This window comes from Semicossyphus pulcher, unplaced genomic scaffold (assembly GCF_022749685.1).
Source record: "Semicossyphus pulcher isolate SPU_LCO1_2020_fin unplaced genomic scaffold, fSemPul1.0.p SCAF_3, whole genome shotgun sequence".
Lineage (NCBI taxonomy): Eukaryota > Metazoa > Chordata > Actinopteri > Labriformes > Labridae > Semicossyphus > Semicossyphus pulcher.
This window is the reverse complement of record NW_027211704.1, coordinates 529,016-554,530: the sequence shown is the minus strand read 5'-3', so window position 1 is coordinate 554,530 and position 25,515 is coordinate 529,016. Positions and strand designations below refer to the sequence as shown.

Here is a 25,515-nt window from a genome sequence, read left to right as displayed (position 1 = left end):
AGTCACATGAAAGGAATGATGCAATGCTTGGCAACCAATTTCTAGCTGGGGATAACACCAGCAGAATCAGAACATGTTTTATTAAACAGTGTTGGCTCTAACTAAAATCTAAAAATATACATATATGCATGGATATCTAATGTCGAAGAATTGTTTGTTTCCAGAACACAAAGGCTGAATCGATTTTCTCACCAATTGTTTTACCGTAAAAACGTCTTTTATCTATCAATTTAGCGCTTAAATGTTGTTATTTCATTATTGAATCAGTCGTCTTAACCTGACTTTTGATTTCAGGTTGTTGTCTAAAGTTTGTCGTTGAGACTGAGATACACACACCCCTTTCATGCCGTATATCCACGAGGGGGAAGGAAAAAAAATAAACCGTCCCTCCCCTTTAAACGACAGTTTTCTACCGGACCAGATTGATTGATAATGACACGTGTTTTATTTATCAGTTATTTGTTATATGCCACAGACCACACTGTAACCACACATGTATACAGTGGTGTCAAATTCTCATTCATTTCATACCGCGCGCTCTGTGGCAGAGCTCCGCGCGAGATATCAAAACACGCCCGAACTGGAGCGTCTGTGGCGCGAGCTGGCGGTGCTGGGTGTGATCTAACAGCACACTGTCCCCCTTTTGGTAGGCTATATGCTTATATTTTCTGCTTTTAGTGATGAAATTCAGCAGAATTCTTATATTCTCCTGATAAAAACTTTTATGGCACGTTATTTTCTCAGACAAGTGTGTTATAGTTAAGATTTGTATCAACCTTTACTTATTTTACTCCCCGACATCACTATAAGAATGGTTTAGTTTTGATAAAAAGGTCTAATAAAGGTTTAATTTATTAAATTACTTAGGCTGACACACTAGACAAAAACATTTTCTTTCGTGGGCATGTTATGAAAGATTTTAGCTGATGAAACATACAATTGCGTAATACACCATATGCAATAACCATACGGTGTCATTTGCCGATAGGTAGGCTACTTAAATATTCAAATCAAAAATATTTTAACTATTTAAAAAAATCACATTTACATCACAACTGTGTGACACCACAGAATCGATTAAGTCGCTGCACACTTTCGAATAAGTTGTGTTTATAGATATTTTAAGAAATCACTGTTAAAACGGTTTCTTCATTTATAAGAGGCACATATCAACTGTTGTCCTTTTATATTGTCACACGTTTCCAGATATTAATAGCCAATAAGAAAGGAATGACCACATGGCCAACAATACAACTCTTTAAAAAGTCCTGTAATATATATTATATAGTAGTGTATAGTAATATGATATGTGTCTAAAACCGCAGAGTTCAACGAGGTCACTATCTCAGACACACCAGGAGACACACAGTTAATGTTATTATGCTACTTTTGGATGATGTCCATTATTAAGGTAAACAACAGCGTCAAAAACAACAACAACAACAACAACAACAACACAAGTGACGGTGTAATAGAAGCGCGTCGTTTCGTCATGTCGCACTCTTGATCCCCGCTCCTGACACTTTCTGCCCTAATCCCAAACTCAGCACACACAAACTGTTTCCCATGCACGGCGCCACGTGCACGCCTCAACATGCACAGCCCCATAGCAACAGCGCGGAGCAGCGAATAGAAAGCTCAAATACTGTCTCTAGGACCCGGGTTAAAGCGCTGCAGGAAGCACCGTGAACACGTCACGACTTGAGTGGCTGTTGCTGAGTAGTTCAGCATACTTTCTCTACAGCCCTCCCCCCCCTCCCTCCCTCTCCACCCCGCCGTCTGTTTATTTTGTCAGTCCCTTCGTCTGTGTTGTATTCATTATAAAACACTGTTTACAACCACAGATCTGGGTTGCCATGTTTTGTCAACATTGTCTGGCCACGAGGGTCCATGTTTTCTGGTTAATTCTCGTTTCAGATACCCTTCATAATAAAAACAAATAAAAACAAAAGATCAATCAAGTTATTGATGAGATTTATTATGTATCCTCTGTATCCTGTCATTCTCTTATTATCATCAGTCTTTATGACACTTGGCTGTAAACATGGTCCCAGGCTGATGTCTGTCTGGGTGTGGATCGGCTTTTAGATGAGATGAAGTCTTTACTGATTGGTATATTTGGAGATATCGGTTGCTATGGGGTCGCTGTAATGTTTTACTGGCTTTCGCTTCATCTTACTTAATATCTTTTTGTCTTGCAAGCCACAAATAACTCAAAAAAATTCTTTATAAAATGATATTTAAACAGATAATCCCTGCTGCCATGTATTACATCATGTGTTATTAAAGAGGAAAACAAAACAAGAGAGACTAGTTAGGCTTACATAACTTGGCCAGATTGTAATAACATGTCAGGATTATATTAATACATATTTATTAAAGAAAACAAGTGAAATATAGAAAAGCAAAGTGTGGAAAGGGGAATTTATTTTTCCTTCTCGGCTCGCTCTTTGTTGTGCTGCAGCCACATTGATTTACAACAAATGCTGGTGTCTTTTTATATTCAACAATATAAAAAAGAGAAACATGGACAGAGGTGGCTGTTTATTTTTTTTACTTATTATCCCCCTAAACGCCATGAAAATCCCATTTCAGCCTTTGTTTTCTTGTTTTGGAGGCAGAAAGTGTGCGGGGAGTTTCCAGCCACCGCCGCCACACTCCCGTCGATCCGTCCTGTCCTGTGCCCTTGGTCAGGGCTCCTCCACACCCAGTTCTTCCCCTGTCTCACACACACACACACACACACACACCAACACACACACGGCAACAGCAGCTGTCGGAATCTTTCCCCTCTCTGAACTGAGACCAACAGATACAGCTGTTAACATGTTCTGGTGATACTGTAAATTCCTTTACTCTCTTGGTTCGCCCTTCCTCATTGTGCGTTTGTTTGAACTGTTTTATTCTGAGTCCGAGACAACGAGCAGAAACACCTCCTCACCTTTTTGAGAAAGTCGTCTTAAGACATTTGAAAAATCTCAGATTGTGAGCGTGCGCGTGTGGATTGAACATTTTAAAGCTTGAAAGTTGCCGTCATACATTGGTGAGAGTCTTTTATTTTGATGTCTCAATATGAATAAGATACAGATGAGATACTTCGTACATCAACAGCAGGAAAAAGACGAAACAGAAAAACATCACATATGTAACCCTCACATCAGACACAGCCGCAGTATTCTCACATCTCTCCCACTTATCTTTTACCTTCAACATAAACATACTCTTACATTATATACAACTTAAATATGCTTCCTCTCTATCATGTGCACCCGTCTTTCCTCTTGTAGCATTGGTGAGATTGTAAGGCAATGTAAAAGGTGTAATTCGCCTACAGTTATGAATGTTTGTCCATAAGCTTTAGGGTTTTTTTGGTACATCTCTTCATCTCTCTTGCCACGTCCCGTCTCAGCTCAGGCCAATAATGCAGATCTCTATTGTCAGATGATGCCCATTAATCAGCTCATTTACATTTTATTTACCCAGCAGCTCCCCCATCTATCATCTCCTCTACAGGAAGGGAAATCAGCATCCACATCAAAGTTAGAAATCATTTAGGATGTTTTTTGTGATAGTTTTGAGGCCGTCCACTCTCTGCCGTCTCACCCGGTCCAGATTCACCAGCTGTCACGTCCACTTGTAGAGATTTGGCTGTAGGACCACTTTTACAGTCAATCTTATTAGTCTGTTAAACCGTGTTTACCTCTGAGCCTCACCTCTCTCTACCTAACCGTCTCCGTCTTCTTCTCTTTTTTTTATTACACGCTACAAGCCTCACTCTGCCCCACAACAGTATCCATCCCATTTTACTCCGCTTTCCTCCACCCACTTCTTCTGTCCTTCGCTCTGCTTCACTACAGACTCTCCACCTGTCCAGACCCACTCACCAAAATCTGACTAACTGATGCAGAGGCCGTCGTGTGATTCGTTTCCTCTTCGCCGTACCTCGTTCTTCAAGTCAGATGTTATTTTTTTAACTGTCTCCGTTTATTTCCAGAGTTGTCATGAGTAATTTTATCAGTCTGTCAAAATATAGGAAATATTAGTGTTATAGATAGCTCTGCTTTAAAGGTTATTAATTGTAGCTTGGTTAATATTCGATTATATGACATTGTAATCAATCTGCAGGCAGTTTCCATAACCTTCAACTCATTGCCTTGACTTATTTTCTTGATTTGAAGTATTGTTTTAAAAGTACTGACAGCTTTGATTTCTTCATTTCGTGGCCCTGACATATGTGTCAAAAATGAGACGTGAGAAAAAAGGCAAAAGCAAAAAAACAACCCAAGCAAGAGACTGTAGGGCATTAAAGTTTAAACGCCTGTCTGAACAGGTGGGTTTACTGGCAGCGAGATGCACACTCCAGGCGTTTAACTCCATCCTTTTCTTCCTCTCCTCTTTGTTTCTGCTGCTGATATGGGGGAAACGGAGATTTTGGAGCGATTGTTGCTCCCTACAGCCTCAGCTGTATCCAGCTGCTCTGTGCTGCTCTGTGCTGCCAGCGGACCAACGTATTTACTTTGTCCACTGGAGGAAAGGTTGCCGGCATATAAGCAGCTGTAATTTTACTGTTGATTCAACAAAGAATGGAGCTTTATTGTAATTAATGTTTGGATTTTAACTCCACGGCTTAAATCGGCTGTTTTTCAAAGGGGGTTCTGAGTGTTATCGTTCATTCATCGTCCATTTTGAATCCAGGGCCAGGCAGAGAGCTATAGTCCGAAATAAATTCACCATATTTCAGGCTGCCCTTCGTAATCTTCACTTTGTAATTGTGTAGTAAAAGTGTGTCTTAGCAGATGGGCTTGGCTGACCCACACCCAAAATAGAAGGACAAATGCAGGATAACATGATATACAGTATGCGGTATGTCTCTGTGCTCATCTGGGGAATTCCCTTCTAAGTTGGAGCTCTGGATCTGATTCCCTGCAAGTCACACTTGATATGTCCTGTCCAAATAGGCCAGAATTGAACTCCCTCAACTCGAAGGGGAAATGCAAAGCTGTGCCCAACACTTCACCTTATTCTGACAGAAAACAAAGACACAGGTTTCAGCAGAGCTTTTAAACACAGAGATGTTTTAGTTACCACGAAACCGACCTTTACACTATGTGTTCCTTTTGGCAGCTCTGTTGTGTCTGGATGACTCATCAGAAACACCTGATCCTTAACCCACTGTACTTTATCTGCTCACCTTTGTCCCTAATACCATCACCTGGTGTTAAACACGGGCGGGCTCTTTGTTTTAATGCTTGTTATAAACCGACTAATGCCGGGGGGGATTTGAGGTTGACCTCACAGAGCAAAGCATGGAGTTTATTCAAGTGTAACTGTGGGTGTGTTTACAACGGGGATAGAAAAGGTGCCTTTTGATCCTTTAGGACGCTGATCTTATCGAGAGAGAGAGAGAGCGAGAGAGAGAGAGAGACACAAACAGGGATGTTGCTTTTTTTAAAAACGTACCTGAATACTGACTTTAGTTCAGGTTGTGTCTGAAATGTCCTCATCCTATCCTCTTCTTTTTAGGTATTTTAATACAAATACAAACCAGATTATTAATGTGATCAATGTACAAGTAATATGGCCGAACATTTAACTCTCATGGATGTATTTGGTAGTACATTTAAAAGCTCAAAAACAGTGTTCAATATCGAGTTTGACCTTTTTATTAGATGCTCTGCTGCCACCTAGTGGTCATAAACAGGCATTTAAATTCCAAAGATAAGATGGGAGTATTTTTTTAATATCAAATATGATTTTTTTTACTCTTTAAAATGTGTTTTACTTTACAGTTTCACCATTTTAATTTTAATACCAATGACTGAGGACTCGTTTCTGCCAGGACCTTGGTGAGCTCACTTCCTTACAGGAAGCTAGTAGATGGCACCTTCAAACTTTAAAGACGTTTGACATGACAGGACTTATCCGCATCATTTATAACATAAAAAAAAAAGACCTCAGCTTGTTCCTATACAAGAAGTAATTTGGTAATATTATTTATATTTTCCATCCAAACAAGAGTAAGTCGTGCAGCTCCGTCTTAGTGATCTTCCTCTTACGAAATAAATTGAGGCAGGGTTATCGCACTTTGATTTATTGATCAGTTTCCATGACCACAGCTGACAATACAGTTGACTTGTAGGCAATGACAAAGCAGATTAAAAGTTTGTCTGTGGTGTCCGGTCTCAGTCATAATAATATAGTTACAAGCGACTGAGCGTGAAGAAACAATAAGGTACACAGGCGTATTTACAAGCTTTCCTTCGTCACTTGGCCCTGACACTCGCACAAAGTGCTCCTGCTACAACTCTAGAAGACAAGACATCTTTTTTAAATTCTTTTTACACAGCTGACAACCTCTGTAACGTGTCATCCTCTAACCCGACATTACTGTGAGCCATCTAACTTGACCAAAGTATACAGTACAAATCCAGTAGTAGTGTAAGGTTTCAAATGGAATGGAAGAATTTCTTATCTTTAATACTAATAATTATAAAAACAACCCAGTCTAAAAGTCAATAAGCTTCACAGGGGACTGCAATCAGTGGCATGTATAGAGTGGACAAAAGTGTTTTCAGTTGATCTCATTTTGATGCAAGAAAAGGGAAGAAGGAAGGAGGGCAAGAACATGTTGGTCTCCTCTTTTTTTTTTTTAAGTTATTCCATCTTTTCCAACTTTCTAACATTCCACTTTGTGAAAAAAGGCAGAGGCGAAGTAGAAAGCAAGAGCGCTCTCCAGCCAACTCTTATTTGTCCATGTTCTCAACTCTCCTGGACCGCTCCGAAACTCTGCTGCCGTTTATTTGGAGAGTTTCTTCATCCTCTGATCTAGTGCAGAAAAGTTCTCTTCTACAGCCACCAGGTTTTCCTTCATCGTCTGCTGGACCTGTGAGGAAGACGAGGAAGACGAGGAAGACGAGGACAAAACAAAAGTACAAACAGAAAACAGATTTAGTGGATCTACAGAATTCATTTCCAACTAGTTTGTTTTCATCAGTGATTGTTTTGGATGTTTTTTCAGCTTCACTAGTGTGTGGATTCGCTTTTTTATAAACTTAGTATCTTTCAGTTTCCTGTCGGTCAGACAAAATAGGAGATTACTGTTTACTCGCAGAGAGCGGAGGAGCAGCCGCTTAGCTCCGCCTACCCTCTCTGGCAGACCAACCACTGCTGGCTGATGGAAAACGCGTCACTAACTGGGCGCCGCCACAGACACCCAGCCCATAATAATACTATATACTGCAGATGCAAAGGCTTTCATCAGTGGGCCATAGGCTCAGTCACCATGTGTTACCTCATTCAGAGAGAGAGAGAGAGACTTACAGACATTTATTTACATGAACATCTTCCAGATTTTCTCTTTAAACAAACTAAATGACTGAAAATGATGTAATGGGATGAGACTACCTTAATGATCACCAGAAATACTACAGTTAGCATAACCCATTATACAGGGTTTATGCTCCAGTGGACTATAGATTAATTGGTTGCTGCAAAAAGGAAAAAAATGTTGGTGTCATATTTAATAACCTTCAGAAAACTTAGAATTTAATGAACGTCTATGGAAAGAAGGACCAGCACTGTGCTGACTTTAGGAGACTGTCAGTTTGAACAAACAGAATAAAATAAATAAATGCTTTCATTGACTTCTTTGTCCATCTGACTCGACGCCTTGAACAGTGAGAGCACAGGTAGGTACTGACTGAGCCCAGAGGAGGCTTCAGAGACTCTGTCCTCACAACAGTTGGACTTGAAGCGCTGCCTTTACAGCCCACTCTGTGGTCACGTACGAGTGTGTAAAAGAACACTTGTTTAAAAGAAAGTTTTTCCCAGTTGAGTTTGTCTTGTTTGTTTTTTTTAGCTGAACAGAGTCTCAGTGTTTAATCCTCAAACAATTAAGTTCAGCAGTTTAACTGTAGAAAGACCAAAGCTCCTCTTTAGTTGATGTTCTGGATAAATGATGGCAATCGTTTTATAGCTTGAAAAATCTCCACACTCCAGCAGTGTTAGAAATGATTGATGTCGTCCCAGTGGTGCCATAGATGTTTAACCTCCTACCTGTGATAGCAGGGTGTTATTGTCCTTCAGAGAGTTGTTGATCATCTGCTGAGTGGTGTCCAGGTGGGTCAGCAGCTGGCCGAACTGCATGGCTACCAGACGGTGGAAGAGGAGAAGACATGAAATCAAAGAGGAAGAATAATTTTACAGATTATAGAAATGCAATGTTGTCTTTGCTCTCAGCCAAAGTGACGGGGAGCACAGACACCTTTCACCTGAAACCAATGAATGCTTTAAATATTAAACAGCATACTTTCACTTGGTGGCTTCATCTGTAGAGACAGATCAGAGCAACATAACAGAAAACGTCATCAGTACAGCTATTGAGCGCACAACACTGGAGCTGCAGACTGTGACAGATTGGTGCAGAGTCTGGGTGATAAATGACCTCGTTCAGCTCCCAGAAATGAATTATCAATATAATCTATTAATGCCAAGGTTCTGCTTTCATGTGCTAAATAATAAAAAGATGATAATGTGATATATAATATCATGCATGTCTTTCCCCTGGGGGGGTGTTTAACATTATTGCTAGATTTAGTCTAATTCTCTCCCCATTGGAGGCTCCCTTTCCCCGGTGTCTGCCCTTTGTTGTAATAGAATGCCGTGGTTCGGGCTGATTCCATTATCGTTCTGAATCCCATCCTCGCTTAGTGTTCATCTTGTGTCTCGCACACGGACGCTCACATTGTAAATGCAAATCTTTTAGGCTAAGAATTCCTTCCCCGCACAGACTCCTCCTGAAACATGATCCGGGTTCACACCCCGTTATGTTCTGTGGCTACATCCTACATATTTTGAATGTTTAATGCGCCCCCCCGCCCCCACTAACCTACATACATCCTCTCCTTGAACTCTCATGGGTGTCACTTCAAGGTTCACTCACAGAAAAGAACAGAACAGAAATTATCCAAGTTTGCGTCTTATTATCTTTACTGGGCTGAAATTCGCCCCTTGAGCAATATTATTACAATATTTGCAATATGAACTAATTACTCTGCACCAGTACATTCATACAATATGATAAGATGAAGTGATGTGACAGTTAGCTCCTCCTAGAGACTGATGTCCTGGTGTAACCTGTTTCAGCTCCTGCCTGTTACCTTGCTCATGCAGCTCCTTGACAGCGACGAGCCTCTGCACCACCTGAGGTATGGAGGTGGACATGGCATCCCACTTCTGCACCACGTCATAAAGCTGCGACACCTGACAGGTAAACAAACAGGAACATTTCAAACCGGGACAAAAGAACGGGTTACCGAGCGTCAGCTTTCTGAAGCAGTGATCACATTTCATCTTTAAAAATGTTTCTGGACTTTTTTCATTCTAATCGAATTATGTCAAACACACGATTAGAAGAAAATTAAAGTCTTTCAGTGAATCCAAAAGCAACATACAATGACCGTATGTATAAAATTATACTGTACTCAATGACATTATCCTTCACTGTAATATCATTAACATGCTCTGCCCTCTAGTGGCCTGTTAGGAGTACAGCACCTTCCAACAGACGACGCCTCAAACACAGAAAACTCTTCAGCTCGCAAACAAAAACCTGAAGACGTTTAATTACTGATTCAAGAATAACAAACTGACTGAACTCTCATGGTGGTTTGGCCTCGACAGCTTAAAGGCTGCGTGAGTGTGTTATTAAGACGGCACAAAATTCAGATGCATTCACGTGTAAGTCTGCCTGCCAGACAGTTTCAGAATTCATGTCTTGTCACAAGAACCGAATCTGTCTGTGAGATTATTGATTATTGGACACATTTTCACTTCCTGACAGAAACAACTCTGATGCTTGTTTAAAGTAACATCTCAGAATGCTTTGTAACCGAGGAATCACAGCAGACAAAGTGTGAAAGCATCTAAGATGATGACTCCAGTCATGCTGCTCTGATAGATGTACAGGTACTACACACCTTGTTTTGTGTATCAGCATCCTCAATCGCTGCCTTGTGTTTAGCGATCTCGTTCATCTTTCCAAGGACACTCTGAACGGGAGACAAAAAGAAGACGCATTTATTTGATTTATTATCAGAGGACAGGAAAGAGGCCGCGTCCAGGCTGCTGCAATATGCATTATATGGCATAAGTACACAAGTACAGGGTCTACCAGGTGAGCTGCTGGGGCACTCCATGCAAAAGGTCTCCATGTGAAATATTCAATCAACAACATCTCTGTGTCTCCTTTAACCCCGGGCTGCATGCTGTGCAGGCATTTGTTACCTGCAGCCTGGCCTCCACTTGATCCAGAGTAGCAGAGTCCAGCGCGCTGACCCTCGCCTGCAGGAGCTCGATGGTGTCCTGATACAAACAAGCACACACACAAAGACACACACAACTTACAACTTTTCAAGAAGTTTGGGCACAAAACTTTGTGTTCTTGTTCTGGCACAACAACAACAAAACTTGGAGGAAGTGGTGTCATCTCTGAAGTATGACCCAGTTCTCTGGCTGCACATCAGATACACAGCGTTATGAATACAAACACAACTTCCACATAGTGTTCTCCAGAAAGAAAGTGGTAGACTTCTTACCATCAAACTGGCTCCTTGTACGCCAGCACTCAGAGGTCCCTACAAAGTACACACAAAGAAGGAAGAGAACTTTTCAACAAGAAGCCTCATCATTTACATAAATCCAGTGGAAGGTTGTATTTGAGTTTGACTTTATGGATGTTTTCACAGCAGCAGGAGCATGAACATCCTGCTGGTGTCAGAGTGAAAGAGGGAAGGATGGAAACAGAAGCAGTGGAAGTGGAAGAGAAAAGAATTAGAGAGGATGTGTGTGTGTTTATTTGTGTTTGTGTGTCTGAGACGGAGTGTACCTGCTTGTCTGATCCAGAGCCAACAGCGATCTCCAGCTCAGCTAGACGCTTCTCCAGTTCCGCCATCTACAGGGACCAAACAAGGCGACACATGGTTGGCAGCGACAACAGCATCCCACAAGACACACACACAAACACACACACACACACCTTCCTACCTTTTGTCCCGCTCATTGCCGTCAAATATTCTGACATTCCTCCCAAGAGAATGAAAACAAAACGCGTGTAGCTGATCACGCCGCTGAAACATTTGCTCATTTCACTAAAGCATTCATCCGAGACACTCGACTCTGTGCCCCCTCCTCCTCCTCCTCCGTCTCCACTTTACCTTGGCAGACTCGTTGAATTTCTCCTGCTCTGGTCGGCTGTGCAGCTCGTACAGCACCACTCCGTCTGGGCCTTTCGCTGATGCCGTCGGCTTGCTGTCTCCACTACCACGGCTGCCCTTAGCCGCTTCAAGCTGGGTGAGCAGACGCCTGCAGGAAGGAGAAGGAGACACAAAAGGATTATACTGTATGTTCTACATTGTTATCAGACACTTGTGCTGCTGTGCACCTCCCTCCTCTCTTCATAGCAACCTTCTCACAATCTTCTCAGACTCTAACTGCAAGGTCAAACTGAGCTTTGATCTTTTAAACAGTTTCCATCACATCCTCCTCTCCTTCTTGTGTCACTCTCTCTTTCCTCTTTATCTTCACTTCTATGACATTATATTTTTATCTCTCTACGCCGCCTCTAGTCAATCTTTCACCGTCTCCTGTTTTTATTTCCCTTCCTAAATCACCTGTCTGTCAGTTCTTATGCTCCCCAGGTAGCACTACACTGAGCACAGCAGGATTTATGTGGGCAATTCATACCAGCAGCACAGTGGTGCCCTTATTACTCTCACTCTCTATATCTGGGTTACAGTCCAAGGTGTAGTGTCATTAATTCCCCTGCTCTCTCTCCTTCTATTTCTTCCTCCCATCTAACCATTTTTCCATCTGTTCCCTGCCTACTAGCTAAACACTCCGTCAGGCTGTGATTGATTGCAGCGTCACGTTTCAGCTTGCTTTATTGTCTTGTCACACCCTCTCAGCTCACCTGGCCAGCGCTCCATCTGGGTCAGCCAGGTTGATGTGCGCCTGCGGACCCAGCAGAGAGTCGAGGTGGGCAGAGACCAGCTGCTGTTTGAGCTGAGCCGCCTGCTGGGCGAGAACCACCGGGGTCAGGCGCTCCTCTGCATTGCTTTCCTTTGTGGCTGCCTGGAAGCAGAGAGACAACAAGCAAAGGTCAGTGAGAGAGCGACTCCTTCACAGCAGTAAACTACAAAGAAATCGAGGAGTAGGAGTCTGTCTGGGTCAACCAGGTTTGCTGTGTCCCATGCCAATTTAAAAAAGAACATACTGTATACATAAGCACTCTCGTACTGGGCATGAATGTTGGGTTTGTTCTGACAGGGATACTCCAGTACTTTTTAGCCTGGGTTTAAACTGGTGGTTGTAGCTAACTGCGCAGGCATTTACTCGAGGGTAACCAAGATAAACAGCTTCATCCACAGGGCACAGAAACAGAGTCTTTGAAATTATTTACTGCTAAGCTTATTTGGTAAGCTTGCACTGCTTTCCCTGATATACAGTCAGCTCCATGGAACAAATCCCATGGAGAATGAATTTCTCCTGCTTAGGGCAAAACTGAAAGCAGAAAGTGAGAGAAACGAGCACAAACAGTAGAAGCAGATGTCTGTGGGTCCCAGACTTCAGGCAAAGGATTTGCAACCAACTAATTAAGTATTACGACTTTAATTTAAGTTGTCCAATTACTTTTGTTACCCTAAGTGTGGGCTCTCTGTAAAGAAACTGTTGGAATAACTGCATGTTTCATCCGATATGCAGCCAATAGCCTAAAATTAAAACTCAAGTCTGCACTGAAAGCAAACACTAATTGTTTTATTTCAAATCCATTGTTGAGTGTGCAAACACAACACAAATGTTTTGTGTGGGAGGTGAAAAATTAGTCTGAGTAGATAAAACAGCCACAATTAAAGGGGACACATTTTAGCTCTGCTCAGTTTTCTATCATTATTATTATTAACGTGTTTGAATCACGCTGGTAAAGTTTGTTTCCTTTTAAAACTTATTTTATTTGTTTCGGAGCCTCTCCTTCCTCCTGAAACCAACAAGCCGTTTTACCAGTCAAAGGTCAGACCTTAGCCACGATTGGCTGACAGCGGAGTGACCACGTAGCCCCTCCCCCAAGTGTGCAGCCGCACTGCACTGTCACTCCAAAGTTGTAGAAAACATGGCTGCTCTACGATCAGTTATTCGGCCTTACATGTACGAGCCAGAATCACCAGGCGGTATCAGAATGGTACGTTGAAATCTCGTCAACAACTCGACTACAAGCTCGTGCGAGAAGGCAGCCTGAGGTGAACGACGGTGAACGACGGTGAATGACGATTGGTCGATTCCAGCCAAAGGTTCTACATAGAAACCTGCAGCTGTTCTGAACGGCCCGTTTCAGAGGCGACCTTTTTAAACATGTGGTTCTGGAAAAACACGGAGTTATGCAGTTTTCACTTTTTCACTGCGAACGATAAACACACAAACATGTGAGAGACATGAAGAGAGGATCCACTTAAAGGAGATGACCCCTTTAAGAGAATAAGACCTTGGTTGAAAAATGCCAGATTATTTCGTGAGAGACATTAAGAACAATGATCTGAGGTCAGATACAACTTTGGATGGACACAGTCTGTTTTCTATCCCTGCATGATAGCTTAGCAAAGCATCATTAAATAATGCTATTACTAATCTGGGATAAAGAAGTAAACTACAGTCTGTTCTCAGCAGTCGTGCAGAGTTGGAATTTTTCAGTCTTGAAAATGAATGAAAGAACACACACTACTCTAAGGTCTTCCACAAGAACACATTTAGATGCTGCAGCAGAGAAACAGCTTGTTTCCACACAGCCGGCCAGGCTGCAGATCCTGCCAACAAGACCTGCGTGAGTTAAAACCAACAGATGCCGTCACAAAACCTGCTATTTCACAGCTTGAAATAGAGTTTGGAGATTGATACTCGCAGAGCAGGGTCTGCTGCTTTATGAGAACAAGTTAGTGACACCAAAGGTTTAATCAGTGTCTGGGTTGTGGAGTCTCTGTAAGGCACAAAAGCAATTCCTTTCACTGCTTTCAATCAGCACTAATTTTCTGGGTGAAATTAAAGCTTCAGGGCACACACCATAGTAAGCTTTGGATTGGATTCCCAGGTCTCCAGTGCCACAACAATAACTGGAGATATATATCACACCTCTCCTGAATGAATACATGTCAACACGAGGAGTAGAGTGGTTTAAAGTCCTTCTGTGAAGTGATCGAAGCTGTGTGCAGAGAGGCAGATAAAGGCTGGAATATCACAGTGTACTATTCTTTGCCAAGTCCTGTGGACAAGTGTGCTTGAGCTTGTGTCTCGGCGTCAGTTCACCTGGATGGTGTCCACCTCCTGAGTGAGTTCCTGGATCTCGTTGACCAGACGCTGGTACTTCTGCTGAGGCGTCTCCTTCACTCCGCAGCCCTCTCCAAGCTGCCAAAAAAGAGAGAGTAGAAAAACGGTATGAATATTACACTACAACAAAGTGAGCGTAGCACAGAGCGAGCAGCCCTGAGACAGACCATCAAACAACTTCAGACATGGAAACAGAGAAACTGTCAAAAGAACAAAAAGTGGAGAATGAATTTCTGCTCCACTGAATGTACTCACGATTTCAAATTCTCCTGACTCATAGCCAACTCTTCTGCTTCTACTGATTCGGTCTGAAAAATCTGGAAAAAGGAGACAACTGGATTGTAAGAGAATGAAACAAGAAGGGACAGAAAAAGCTGAATGGTTGTGAGTAAGAAGCTCAGGGTGAGCCAGAACAAGATTTTGGGTTCATTGCTACGATAACAGAAGAGCATCATTTTGAATTCAACAGCAGTTTTTTATGTTGTAGGTTTTGTATCACTGGTCAGTTATATTTCTCTTGTAACTTTCTTTATCAATTAAGAAAACACATTTAAAGTCTTAATCTCAAAGATCTCAGTCTTGTTCTCTTTGGCGCCACCTGTGGCGATAAACGGTAACTGCAGGAGCACACTTCCCAGATATCCACACAGTGCTGCATGTGTGACGTCCACGGTCGGCTCCGGTTGTAACTCTTGATTTTCCTGGCTGACGGTCGCTTTCCTTTTCAGACTGTTTGCTTCATCTGAGCGTCGAGTTTGTTTCTTCTTCTTTGGATTTTCACTTCTTGTTGAAGTTGTATCTGTAGTCGTCCATCTTTTCTTTGTTTGTTCAGCCATAGTAGATTACTGTTTACTCGCAACACTTGCAGAGAGCGGAAAAGCAGCCGCTTAGCTCCGCCTACCCTCTCTGGCAGACCAACCACTGCTGGCTGATGGGAAACGCGTCACTAACTGGGCGTCGCCACAGACACCCAGCCCATAATAATACTATATACTGCAGATGCAAAGGCTTTCATCAGCGGGCCATAGGCTCAGTCACCATGTGTTACCTCATTCAGAGAGAGAGGGAGACTTACAGACATTTATTTACATGAACATCTCCTGTGAGGAACTTTGGGTTTGTGTTGATTTTGGCGCCCCCTGTGGACAAAGCTATACCTCCCATCTCGTTGCTGATTTTGTCCTGTTCATGCTAACAGTCATATGTATCACTCACTTTAAATCTTTGCCCGGGGAAAATGTAAACAAAGGCAGCGTGCAGTTAATCTCTTCGTCTGACACCCCCCCCACCCAGTGATCATTGGTCACTGACTGACTGTATCGGGGAACTGTACAGGAACCAACCTGGGAAACCTCCCTGAACAGAATGCAGTTACTGGTAGCTGCCAGATTATTTAGTGCACCCATGTAAAGTCTAACACAATAAGTCCTCCGCTCAAGAAGGTCAGAATATTCTGTTTTTGTGGAAACTGGTGTTGATTCAACTTTAGGGTCCTTTTGGAGGCTGCAGCTGGGTGCTGTTGATGTGCTATCGCATCATCCTGACACGTTTTTACTACATTGATATAACTTGAATGAGTGTCTAGTTTCAGTCCACATTATGGTGATGGTCATGTTGCTCCTCTGTAGCAGTTTCATAAGAGAATTAAGGAGATGTGATACAAAAAAATAAGAGTTTATTATCTGCAATGAACTGACCAAGTCCCTTGGTGGTGACGTGCTTGTCTTTGAACTTGTCATAGGCTGCGTTTGGGTTGACCACAATCCTCTCCACGCTGTCGCTGCAGAGCTCCTCCTGTCATTAAAACCCCAGGAGACAAAATCAGATTAGCATGAAAAATAAGTAAAGGGCAGTAAGACTGTACAGACAGCAAAGACTTTAAAATGAGCCTTGGCTTACTGAGCCAGAGAGCCAAGAGTCTCAAAGCCCAAGGTAGACTTAAATATGTTGACAGGTTTGGTAAGATTTGAGAGCAAATTCTGAGATTGATTATTACCCCGAAATATGATTGAAAAAGGTGCAGAATTACATGGTTCAGTCAACGAGTGGATTATTATTACCAAGGTCACATACCCTCAGAAATTAAAAGCTGTCGTAGATGAGCATGACATTTTGCAAGAGCTAAACAGCCATTATTTTTTGCTGTAATAAGTAGAACCAGATTATTTCAACATTATTTAAAGTACCAGCAGCTAAGAGACAAATATGCAGACTACGGTATTTGCATAGCCATAGTTTACCTGAATGTGCACTTTTAAGACTCTTTAAAATGTTATTCATGTGCTTTCAGTCTACTTTGGTTAAACAAAGTTACATGAATTAAAACGGCAGAACTAAAGCTGGAAGCCACTAACACTTTCTTTTCTATATTACGGTTTGTGGATTAGTGATTCTGTGGAGCACGAAATCAATCAATCAATTGATCAATTATGATGAATTAGAGGCAAGGGGTAAGATTAAAACACCACTGACACATACACAAAGATGATATGAGTGTGGGCTCACACACAGATTCAGATAGGAAGACGAACCACAACAACACACAGAACACAAGACAGTTACACAGATGCAGGGTGGAGGAGGAGGAGGATGATGAGGAGGAGGAGGAGGAGGAGGAGCGGGAGGAGAGTTAGTCAGGCTCTTACCAGCTCCTTGGGTTTCCAAAGAGAGTTAGAGAAAGTAACGCAAGAGCAGAGGGAGAGAAAAAAGTAGGGGGGAGAGAGAGAGAGAGAGAGAGAGAGACAACACAGATTAATGTGGTTATCACATGCCATGCACACAACAGGAACAGTCGGCCGGGGTCGGGGAAAGATAAGAAAGAAAGCAGTGTTCTGAGGATTGCTGCTAAAAACCCTGGAGACACACCAGACAGACTGCTCCTCGTGCCTCCAGTTCTTTCTCTTTTCCCCCATTCAGGGTGGTAAGATGGTCCATTAACACCAGCATGTTACTTTCTCCTCACATAACAGACTGTACTTTATAATGCAGTGCGACTGTATGCACTCATGGAGGGCACTGGGAGTCTCACAGCATTATAGATGCAGGGGATTGGTGTTTTAAATACAACATGAGTAACAATGAAGGGTGACAGGTGGTTAAAGGGGAAACTCAAACAGGCCTAAGAACTCTAAAATAAGTTCTGTTACAGAAACAGACATCTATGATAAATCACCAGTCAGAGTGAGGTATATATTAATAACATGCAGTTCATCCTAAATCAATCTGCTGGACTGAACCAAAGCGGTAACGAGATGTATCCAAGTAAAGGCCCCTGTACACTGTGGGAGTTTTTGGCAGTCCAAGTCGAACTAATCTGGCCATCAGTCCAACGTGGTAGTTTTCAACCACACTGTTGGACATGTCCACCGATGGCAAACTGGGGACAAAGATTATCTGCAGCAAAGGTCTGACAGTGTCAGAAATTGAGGGCAGAATTCTCACTGTGGCGTTCACTCAGCCCGCCTCAAACCAATCAAACAGAACATGGTATAAAACATGTGATACATGGAGCCACAGCCACGTTTATTTATTAGCTGAAAAGAGGAAACACTTTTTTATATCAACGCTGACAAAGAAACTGTCCTCTTAATGTAGATTGGTCATATTTGAACAATACCTAATCCACTTGAGAAGGTAAGAACAGGTGAAGACACAAATCCAGTGCATTACTACATGAAAAGAGGTACAGCACATCAGCCAATACAACGTTGGAAGGTGGAGTGTGCAAGTGATGGCCTGTTTCTGCTGGTTATTTCCCCACCCATTTACTTAATTAACGATTTGTTCACAAAATGACATCTACATCCCAATGTTTGACATGCAATGAACCTGCAGGATATCATTGCACAGAGTATAGGGGCCTTTAAAATGTCCAGTTAGTGTCAGTGTAGTGTGGTTAGCCAAGAAGCAATTGTTAGAACATGATGAAAGGTTAAAAAGCAAATAGGCAAACATGTTTCTGTGTCCTGTCAGTGCCTAACATTCACCCAGAGACATACTGGAGGCTTCACTGCTTTGTCAAAGCATGACCCAGTGAAAGAGATCATTAAAGTGCAGCTGAAGACCCATCAACATCATTATTCCCTTAAAAGAGTTTCAATGAGCAACACAAAAAGGAGGAAAAAAATCAATTCCTTGCACTTCAAAACAATCAAAAATTGATGAATTACAGAGCAGAAAAAGGGTCACTCCATCAATCTAGTTTTCATTGCATCCCAATCAATAGAGGCAGGAAAAGTGGTATGAGATTAAAAAACATGCATAAAGCATGGCATTAAGCTCACTGAGAGTAAAATGGAGCCAGTCTTACTTGTACAAACTAGGGTCCCAGGAGGGGTGGGGAAGAGTCAAAACAAGGGCAAGGGTATGGGGAGAACGAGTGTGGAAACATGGAAGGGAAAATGCCAATTAGGATTCATTCAGCTGGTCAATGGCCAGGCCAGACATGCTTCGAAGCAATATCAGACCAGCATCCCTCAACTGTTCACATGTACTTATTTATGTCACTGTTAAATAGACATTAACTCTAGAAGCGTCAACACTAACTCCCAATGACTGCTTAATGTAGCGGTTACAAAGCAGTGAAAGTAGACATTTATAGAAGTCACAAGACCATCATCAGCACATTTAAGTTGGTGTTAGATTTTTTTTCTCTCCTCCCATTTCATATTTGTCCTCCCTTACCTACTTCTCCCAGTAATAATAACATATACAAGAAGGTAGAGCTGGGCAATATGACAATATATAACATCCAAACGATCTGAAGATGTCTATTGTACGAGTTTTTCTATACCGTCTCTATCGTGATGTCACAAAACCAGCGGCCGAACTGCTTGACGCCAGTCTTTACGTTATTTTGACAACGCTTTACGTTCTAATCCTTGCATGTGGGAGTGAACCTGAAGCGAACCATAGAGGGAGGCGCTGTTTATTAACATGGACATTAATGTGCAGAAAAGGAAACTCAGTACTTTGTATTTGTCAAGTCTTTAATCCACACAGAATTATCCACAAATAGGCTTTAACGTGTTAATTTCATGTGGACTAATTGTTTGTAAAATTACCAGAAAACATGCTATATCGTGATATATATCTTTATCAAGTTTTGAAAAATCCAATATCAGGATATAAGATTTTGGTCATATCGCCCAGCCCTACAAGAAGGTATAATGTGTAGAAGATAACCTAAAGCAGCTTAGCATTTTACTAAATTATGAACAAAAATAAGCCGTTTTTAACAAAAGTACTTTACATCAAGAATAAATAAATAAGCATCAACAAAATCATGTTGTGGTAGTTAACAAATTAGAACACAATTTAATTCAACGTTATTTGCCCCAAAGGGTGAGTAAGAACAGCACAAATGCAATAACACTCACTTCAATTTCATACTTCAGTAATTAATATCGTAAAAATTGGGAGAGCTCTGCAACGTAAGCTGCGATATGCACACTTATTAAAATGATAACTCACTAATCTCTCTGATAAAACAAAGTGTAAACGCTTGTTAGCTTGCTAAGTTAGCTTCATATGCAGCGAATTAGCCTGCAGACTAACAAATACAGTCAATAATACACGTCCACTTACCGACTCAAACTGAGCCTGGTCATCTTCTGGAAGGTCTCCGGTCTCGTACACGTCCGGCTCGTTAAAAGCCTTATGAAACAATAAAGTAAACAATATATCATAAGATCAGACATCCAGTTTATTGTCATTAGTCTGGCCAACGCCCCGGCCCGGTCAACAACACGTACTTGCTAACAGTTGCTATCTGGTGAGTTGCATTACAAGACACTACATTAGCTTAAAATGAGTTACTATGAATCTCCTTCTTATAACGCTAGTTGTAAAACAATTGCAAACAATAGGCATACAACAGAGTAGACAGCAGGGGCGTTAGCTAACTTAGCTGTCAGAGCTTGGAGCTAGCATTGCTAAATAGCAATCAAGCTACTCTGTCTGCTAGCTTTAGACACTTACAATTCCTGGCAGGTTTGCGTATTTAGGATCAGCCATTGTCAGCGAGTAGCTAAAACGAGACCAACAAATCACTATATAATACAATGCCGGTTCTTAAAACGTGTAAATTGTCGATTTAACCGAATCAAATTGTACACGGTAGATGAGGCAGCAGTATCTCAGCCGGCGGAGGCTTCCAGGCTGATGTGGTCACTAGCTTGATTTTACAGCGTGTACGTTGGCTTTCCTACGAGAGCAGCCGGATGGGCGGTGATGTATTCGCTACATCATCGGAGGAAGGGTTTAACGGCCCAACGAAGACAACGAAACAAACGTCCCCTACGGAGTGGGACGTTACTACGCATGCGTCCCATTTGATTTAACGGTCCCTCTTGTGTAGTTTAGCATCGTTTTGTTTAATTAACATGTAACACAGTATTTGACATCGCACATTTAATGTATCTAACAATTATTTTGCTTTAACAACAAAATCCCTCTGACTTTATTTTTAAAAGTATATCATTAGGCTGTAGCTTAACCGTCACACGGTGGCGCTAAAGGAACGGGCAAACAACTCAATTAAGTACCAAAGATGGCTGATTGAGAAGATGTCTCACTCTGTTGGAACATTATCTACCTTATCTTAAATCGCTGTTAGCTTTTCTGGTATGCATAAAGGGGTAATATATCTATATATTATGGCAATGTACTGCTGAATCTTTCTTGTTTGTATTAACCCTCCTGTCGTGTTCGGGTCAAATCTGACCGATTTATAACTTTCATCAATCATAAATATTGTGTTTTACATACATAGACATTTTAACATATAAAATTGCTGATCACCACTTTCATTGAATTTTGAGTAGTTTAGTCAGCTTTGTAACACCCGTGGTGTCAAAAATGACCGCCAAAGGAAATGAATGGATAACACTGGATTATGTTCATCCATCGGATGGAAAATATCCCCATTCACTCCCACACATTCACACATTCCCCCACGAGGACAACACATTTCAACAACTGAACTTCTGCTGCTGGATGCATGCACAGACATCAATAAGGAAATATATATTTTAAAGTGTAGTGATTACATAATGTTCATTATACTTGATGATTGAGTAATGCCTGTTTGTCATATAGCCTTCTGTCCACCACATTAAGTATGTTATAAGGTAAATAGCTAACACTGGACACATTATATAATTACACTTAAATGTCATACAATAAAAGTTGAACATTGGCGTTGTATATTAACCAGTAATGTGGTTGCAGTCATTTATACACTATTAGAAAACGTGTCAGTGACTATTAGCTCTCACTTATGATCAATGACACTGTTTAAAGAAATCAGCTCATTTTCTGATTGACAGCCAATGATTTCTCCATAACTTAGCCAATAACTCTAATTACTGACTCTAATGTTATTGGACAAATTGACTGTAGGCATTGTCTAATCAACAGCACAAGACACACAACATGGTGTTTCCAACCAATACACAATACGTGCCACAGTTCTGCACATGTGGTGTATTTGTTGGGGTACACAGCAGTCTGTTACAAACACTTGGATTATTCACTATTCTCATAAATAATTAAAGCACACAATCATTCATGTTTAATGTAAGCCTGCTGTAAGCTCTATGGTTTTATCCATGACGGCTTTGTAGGCCAAAATGAATGAGTGGCATATATTATCTTAAAGGGGCGCTTCACCACTTTGAAACATAAAGATCTGTTTCTTTATCATTACAGGCAATTAGCATGTGAAAACAGCTGCTAAGCTAATGTCTACTGTCTCTCTTGAGGAACTTAACATAAAGCTTGTGGGTTCAAATGGGGCTATGTATACTGAGTAGGTAGGAGGGTCTAATGAAAGGTACAAATAACTAGCATTTTGGGAGATGTCGTAGCTTAGCCAGCGTTTTAGCGAGTTCGTCTTCAGCCATTCTTTCTTTGAACCTGTCTCTCTCAAGTCTTCATACTTACTGAAATTTAAGAGCAACTTCTAGGGATGCACGGTATTATCCACACATTATCGGTATCTGACGATTATGGCTTGAAAGCGACGTATCGGCAGGTGTGTCATTTTCCTGCTGATAATTTCCGCCGATGAAGAAAACGCTTTAATTCTGCCTGAATGCTCGATGTTCTCTAAAAAAGTTTGGCAAATATTACAGTTTTATTTGAAAGTACTTGTCTTATCTTGCCCAGTGAATGTGCACATTTTAAAAAGCACTGTATTATGTTATTTCTGCATCTGCCAGCAGGCCACTACAATAACAGTAGGCATGATATCAATTCCACTTCAGGGGAGACTTGATGTTCTCTAAAAAAACATGCGCCTAATATATCGGTATCGACAAAAAAGGTTGGAAAATATCGGCATATCGGATATCGGCAAAAAATCCAATGCCGTGCATCCCTAGCATCTATAAGGTATCCCTCTAAGTTATGGAGCACGACAAGTCTCCTAATGACTCAACAGGTGCAAGTAATAACTTCCGCAGTGAACGTCTGCGGGGAGCAGTATAGTTGTGGTTGCAGGAATAAGAAGCAGAGTCAGATCTCCTGCTCCTCCTCGGTCCCTGTGCTCGGTGGTGCTGATGAGAGAGGATTTGAGGCGCTACTTTTCCACGCCCCGCCCACAGAGAGAGAGCGAGCAGGGCTGACAGTGATGCAAGGCAAGGCATGCTTCTGAGCAGCCTGCAGCCCAACCAGACACTCCAGCGACCGGACCAGTTTGGAATATACTCCCCGTTTACAACTCTCCATCTGTTGTGCACCTCTCAGCTGCACCTGAGTCTGCTTTGAGAGCATTTCAAACAAGGAAACACTTTCAAACGGGTTGCTGTTTGTTTTTCTTTTCAATCTGCTTTTTGAATTTAGCTTCAGTCTCCTAAAATAACTCGTAGTTTTCCGTTCTTCCAAATGCTTCGCCTGCTTTGTACATGGGTATAGACGCCGGAGGTTTTAGTGTTTGATTATTTTTTTATGTGAAAAGGGAATATTGAACATTATTTTTTAATCTACAAATTCTTCATTTTGTGGAAGCGCGTGCACTATCTTTGTTTCCACGATGTCTGACGCTAACGCAGAATGCAATATCAAGGTGTTGTGTCGATTTCGTCCTCTGAACAAGTCGGAAATTATCCGCGGAGATAAGTTCATCCCCATATTTCAAAGAGAAGACACTGTCATCCTCGGGGTAAGTTATCTCTTGTCCTCCCCTTCCCCTCTCTCCTGTCACCTTTCCATGCAGGCGGTGTGAGCTAACGCTAGGGGTTACACTTGTCATCTGGCTCACACATCAAACAACCGGCCAGACAGGACCGGAGGCTTAAAGGGATCTGACAGGGATCAAACAGAGTATAGCCAGTATCAGTGTCCTCATCAGCATGTTGCATCATTCATTCAGGTGTGTGCTGCTGCCATTGATAAGCAACCAGGCTGCAAGGTAGTCTGTCATTTCGGCTGAACCCTGCAGGAGATTAAATGAAGGGATGGCCACTCGTCCTCCTGCCAGAATCATGCCTCTGTTCTGTCCACATCCTGAGCTTTGCAGGGATTGTGACGAAAAGAAAAAAGAACTTAGACGTCGACCCCACCTTTCTGATCCCACACTCTGCCTCATTATTCCCTCTGTTGTATTGATCTGCTGGATTTCGGTGTGTTTCCTGGCACTGAATAATTATGCAGGATTGATTGATGGCTGGAGATGTATCTTGTAGTCAGCCTTGCACCGTTGAATCATCAGGCGCTGCAAACCCTCCTGAGAGTCATAATTAAGCTCTGTGGGTTGTGTGTGTCCAGTGAATGGTTTTTGGTTGTTGTCTCTGGTGATCTCTGTCACAGCTGAGGAATGAAAATGAACCAAAGCTTTAGGATGTTGATCAATCTGGAAGATACTCGGCCCGAGGCCGAGCGGCGCAGCGGGGGATTCATGAGCTTTAAATGCTAATGTTCCTGTTGTTTAGATGTAAAGCAGATCTGGATCCAGGATTACACAACACACACACACACACTCTCACACTCTCACACACACACACACACACACACACACACAGGCAAACAAGCATACATGCAGAAGCCTGCATAAAGAAATGGACACACATGCAAGCTGAAATATGCACTCACACTGTAGATGAAGGTATTCACATCCATAACACTGCTTGTGCTATACACTTAGAAACACACACACAAAGCATGCACACACACAGACACACACACACACACACACACACACACACACACACACACACACAGACACACACAGACACACACAGACACACACACACACACACACACACACAAAGCTTGCACACAGAAATGGACACACATGCAACATACACACATACACTGTACATAGGGGCATGCATTCACAGCCATAATACACACACACACATACACACACAGAAGGAGAGAGAGAGAGGGAGAGAGACATACACACCCATGTGGCCTGAGGGTTGACTTCAAGTGAGGATGAAGACAGCAGAAAATCCCTATCGGCTTACCCTGTTCTCTCTCTCTCTCTCTCTCTCTCTCTCTCTCTCTCTCTCTCTCACACTCCCACACACACACACACACACACACACACACACACACACACATACACACACACACACACACACACACACACATTATAATGCATGGCAGCACTGTAGAGTAGATGTCCCTGTGTGTCTGTCGGGTGCACCCTGGTTGTAGCAGCAGGATATCTTCCAGGAAGCAGACTGAATGCTCATTATCACTTTGTTTTGATGCTGTTTGCTGAGGATTGGCAGGTTGGCTTTAAACAGCAGCATGAAATCCTTCATTACTGTGTCAATCCTGCTGTTCAAATCTAATGTATGAGTGTGTTTGAAGGCAGCACAGGAAGGAAGAAGTGGTTCAGATGTTCAGTCCTGTAGATGTTTTATCTCAGAGTATCTTGAATCAGACGTCTATAGATCTGTTTGATGTCAGTGGTTCTGTTAGATTCAGGATCCGTCGTGTGTTCGGCGGAGGAAATACACACTTCATATTGATCTACGGATGATGACTGTGGGAGACGGCATGCGGTGAAATGGAGCAAAATCATATCAACCAATTAGTGCAGCTGTGATCCATCACTATGACCAGACAGCACACACCCTTTCCTGCTGTTATTTCCTTCCCACACGTGTGTTCGGCAGCTCGCACCACCAGAAG

The 25,515-nt window shown here is 42.1% G+C and overlaps 2 protein-coding genes across 2 annotated transcripts in view; one reads left to right on the top strand and one right to left on the bottom strand.

Annotated features, from left to right (window-relative positions):
• Positions 1-6,075: 6,075 nt before the first annotated feature.
• dctn2 (dynactin 2 (p50)) lies at positions 6,076-20,546 on the bottom strand. Its single transcript, XM_069677471.1, has 14 exons — positions 20,350-20,546; positions 19,957-20,025; positions 16,068-16,164; positions 14,626-14,687; positions 14,350-14,448; positions 11,969-12,129; positions 11,214-11,361; positions 10,886-10,951; positions 10,596-10,634; positions 10,285-10,362; positions 9,978-10,049; positions 9,159-9,261; positions 8,056-8,147; positions 6,076-6,883 (listed from the first exon to the last, which is right to left on the bottom strand). The coding sequence occupies exons 1-14, from the start codon at positions 20,383-20,385 to the stop codon at positions 6,797-6,799; spliced, it is 1,209 nt and encodes a 402-aa protein (XP_069533572.1). The 5' UTR covers positions 20,386-20,546; the 3' UTR covers positions 6,076-6,796.
• A 2,858-nt stretch (positions 20,547-23,404) lies between these two features.
• The window catches only part of kif5ab (kinesin family member 5A, b), a 69,532-nt gene continuing 67,421 nt past the window's right edge, over positions 23,405-25,515 (top strand). The window contains exon 1 of the mRNA XM_069677470.1: positions 23,405-23,533. Within this exon, the coding sequence (XP_069533571.1) occupies positions 23,405-23,533 (129 nt within the window). The remainder of the gene's footprint in view (positions 23,534-25,515) is intronic.

Bases quoted from the DNA above. Each gene is read 5' to 3' on its own strand.
- dctn2 (XM_069677471.1), bottom strand. From the start codon at position 20,385: ATGGCTGATCCTAAATACGCAAACCTGCCAGGAATT. The intron at 16,165-19,956 runs GTAAGTGGACGT...TTTTAATGACAG, and splicing joins ACCAGGCTCAGTTTGAGTCG to GAGGAGCTCTGCAGCGACAG. The intron at 10,952-11,213 runs GTAAAGTGGAGA...TGGTCCCTGTAG, and splicing joins AATTCAACGAGTCTGCCAAG to ATGGCGGAACTGGAGAAGCG.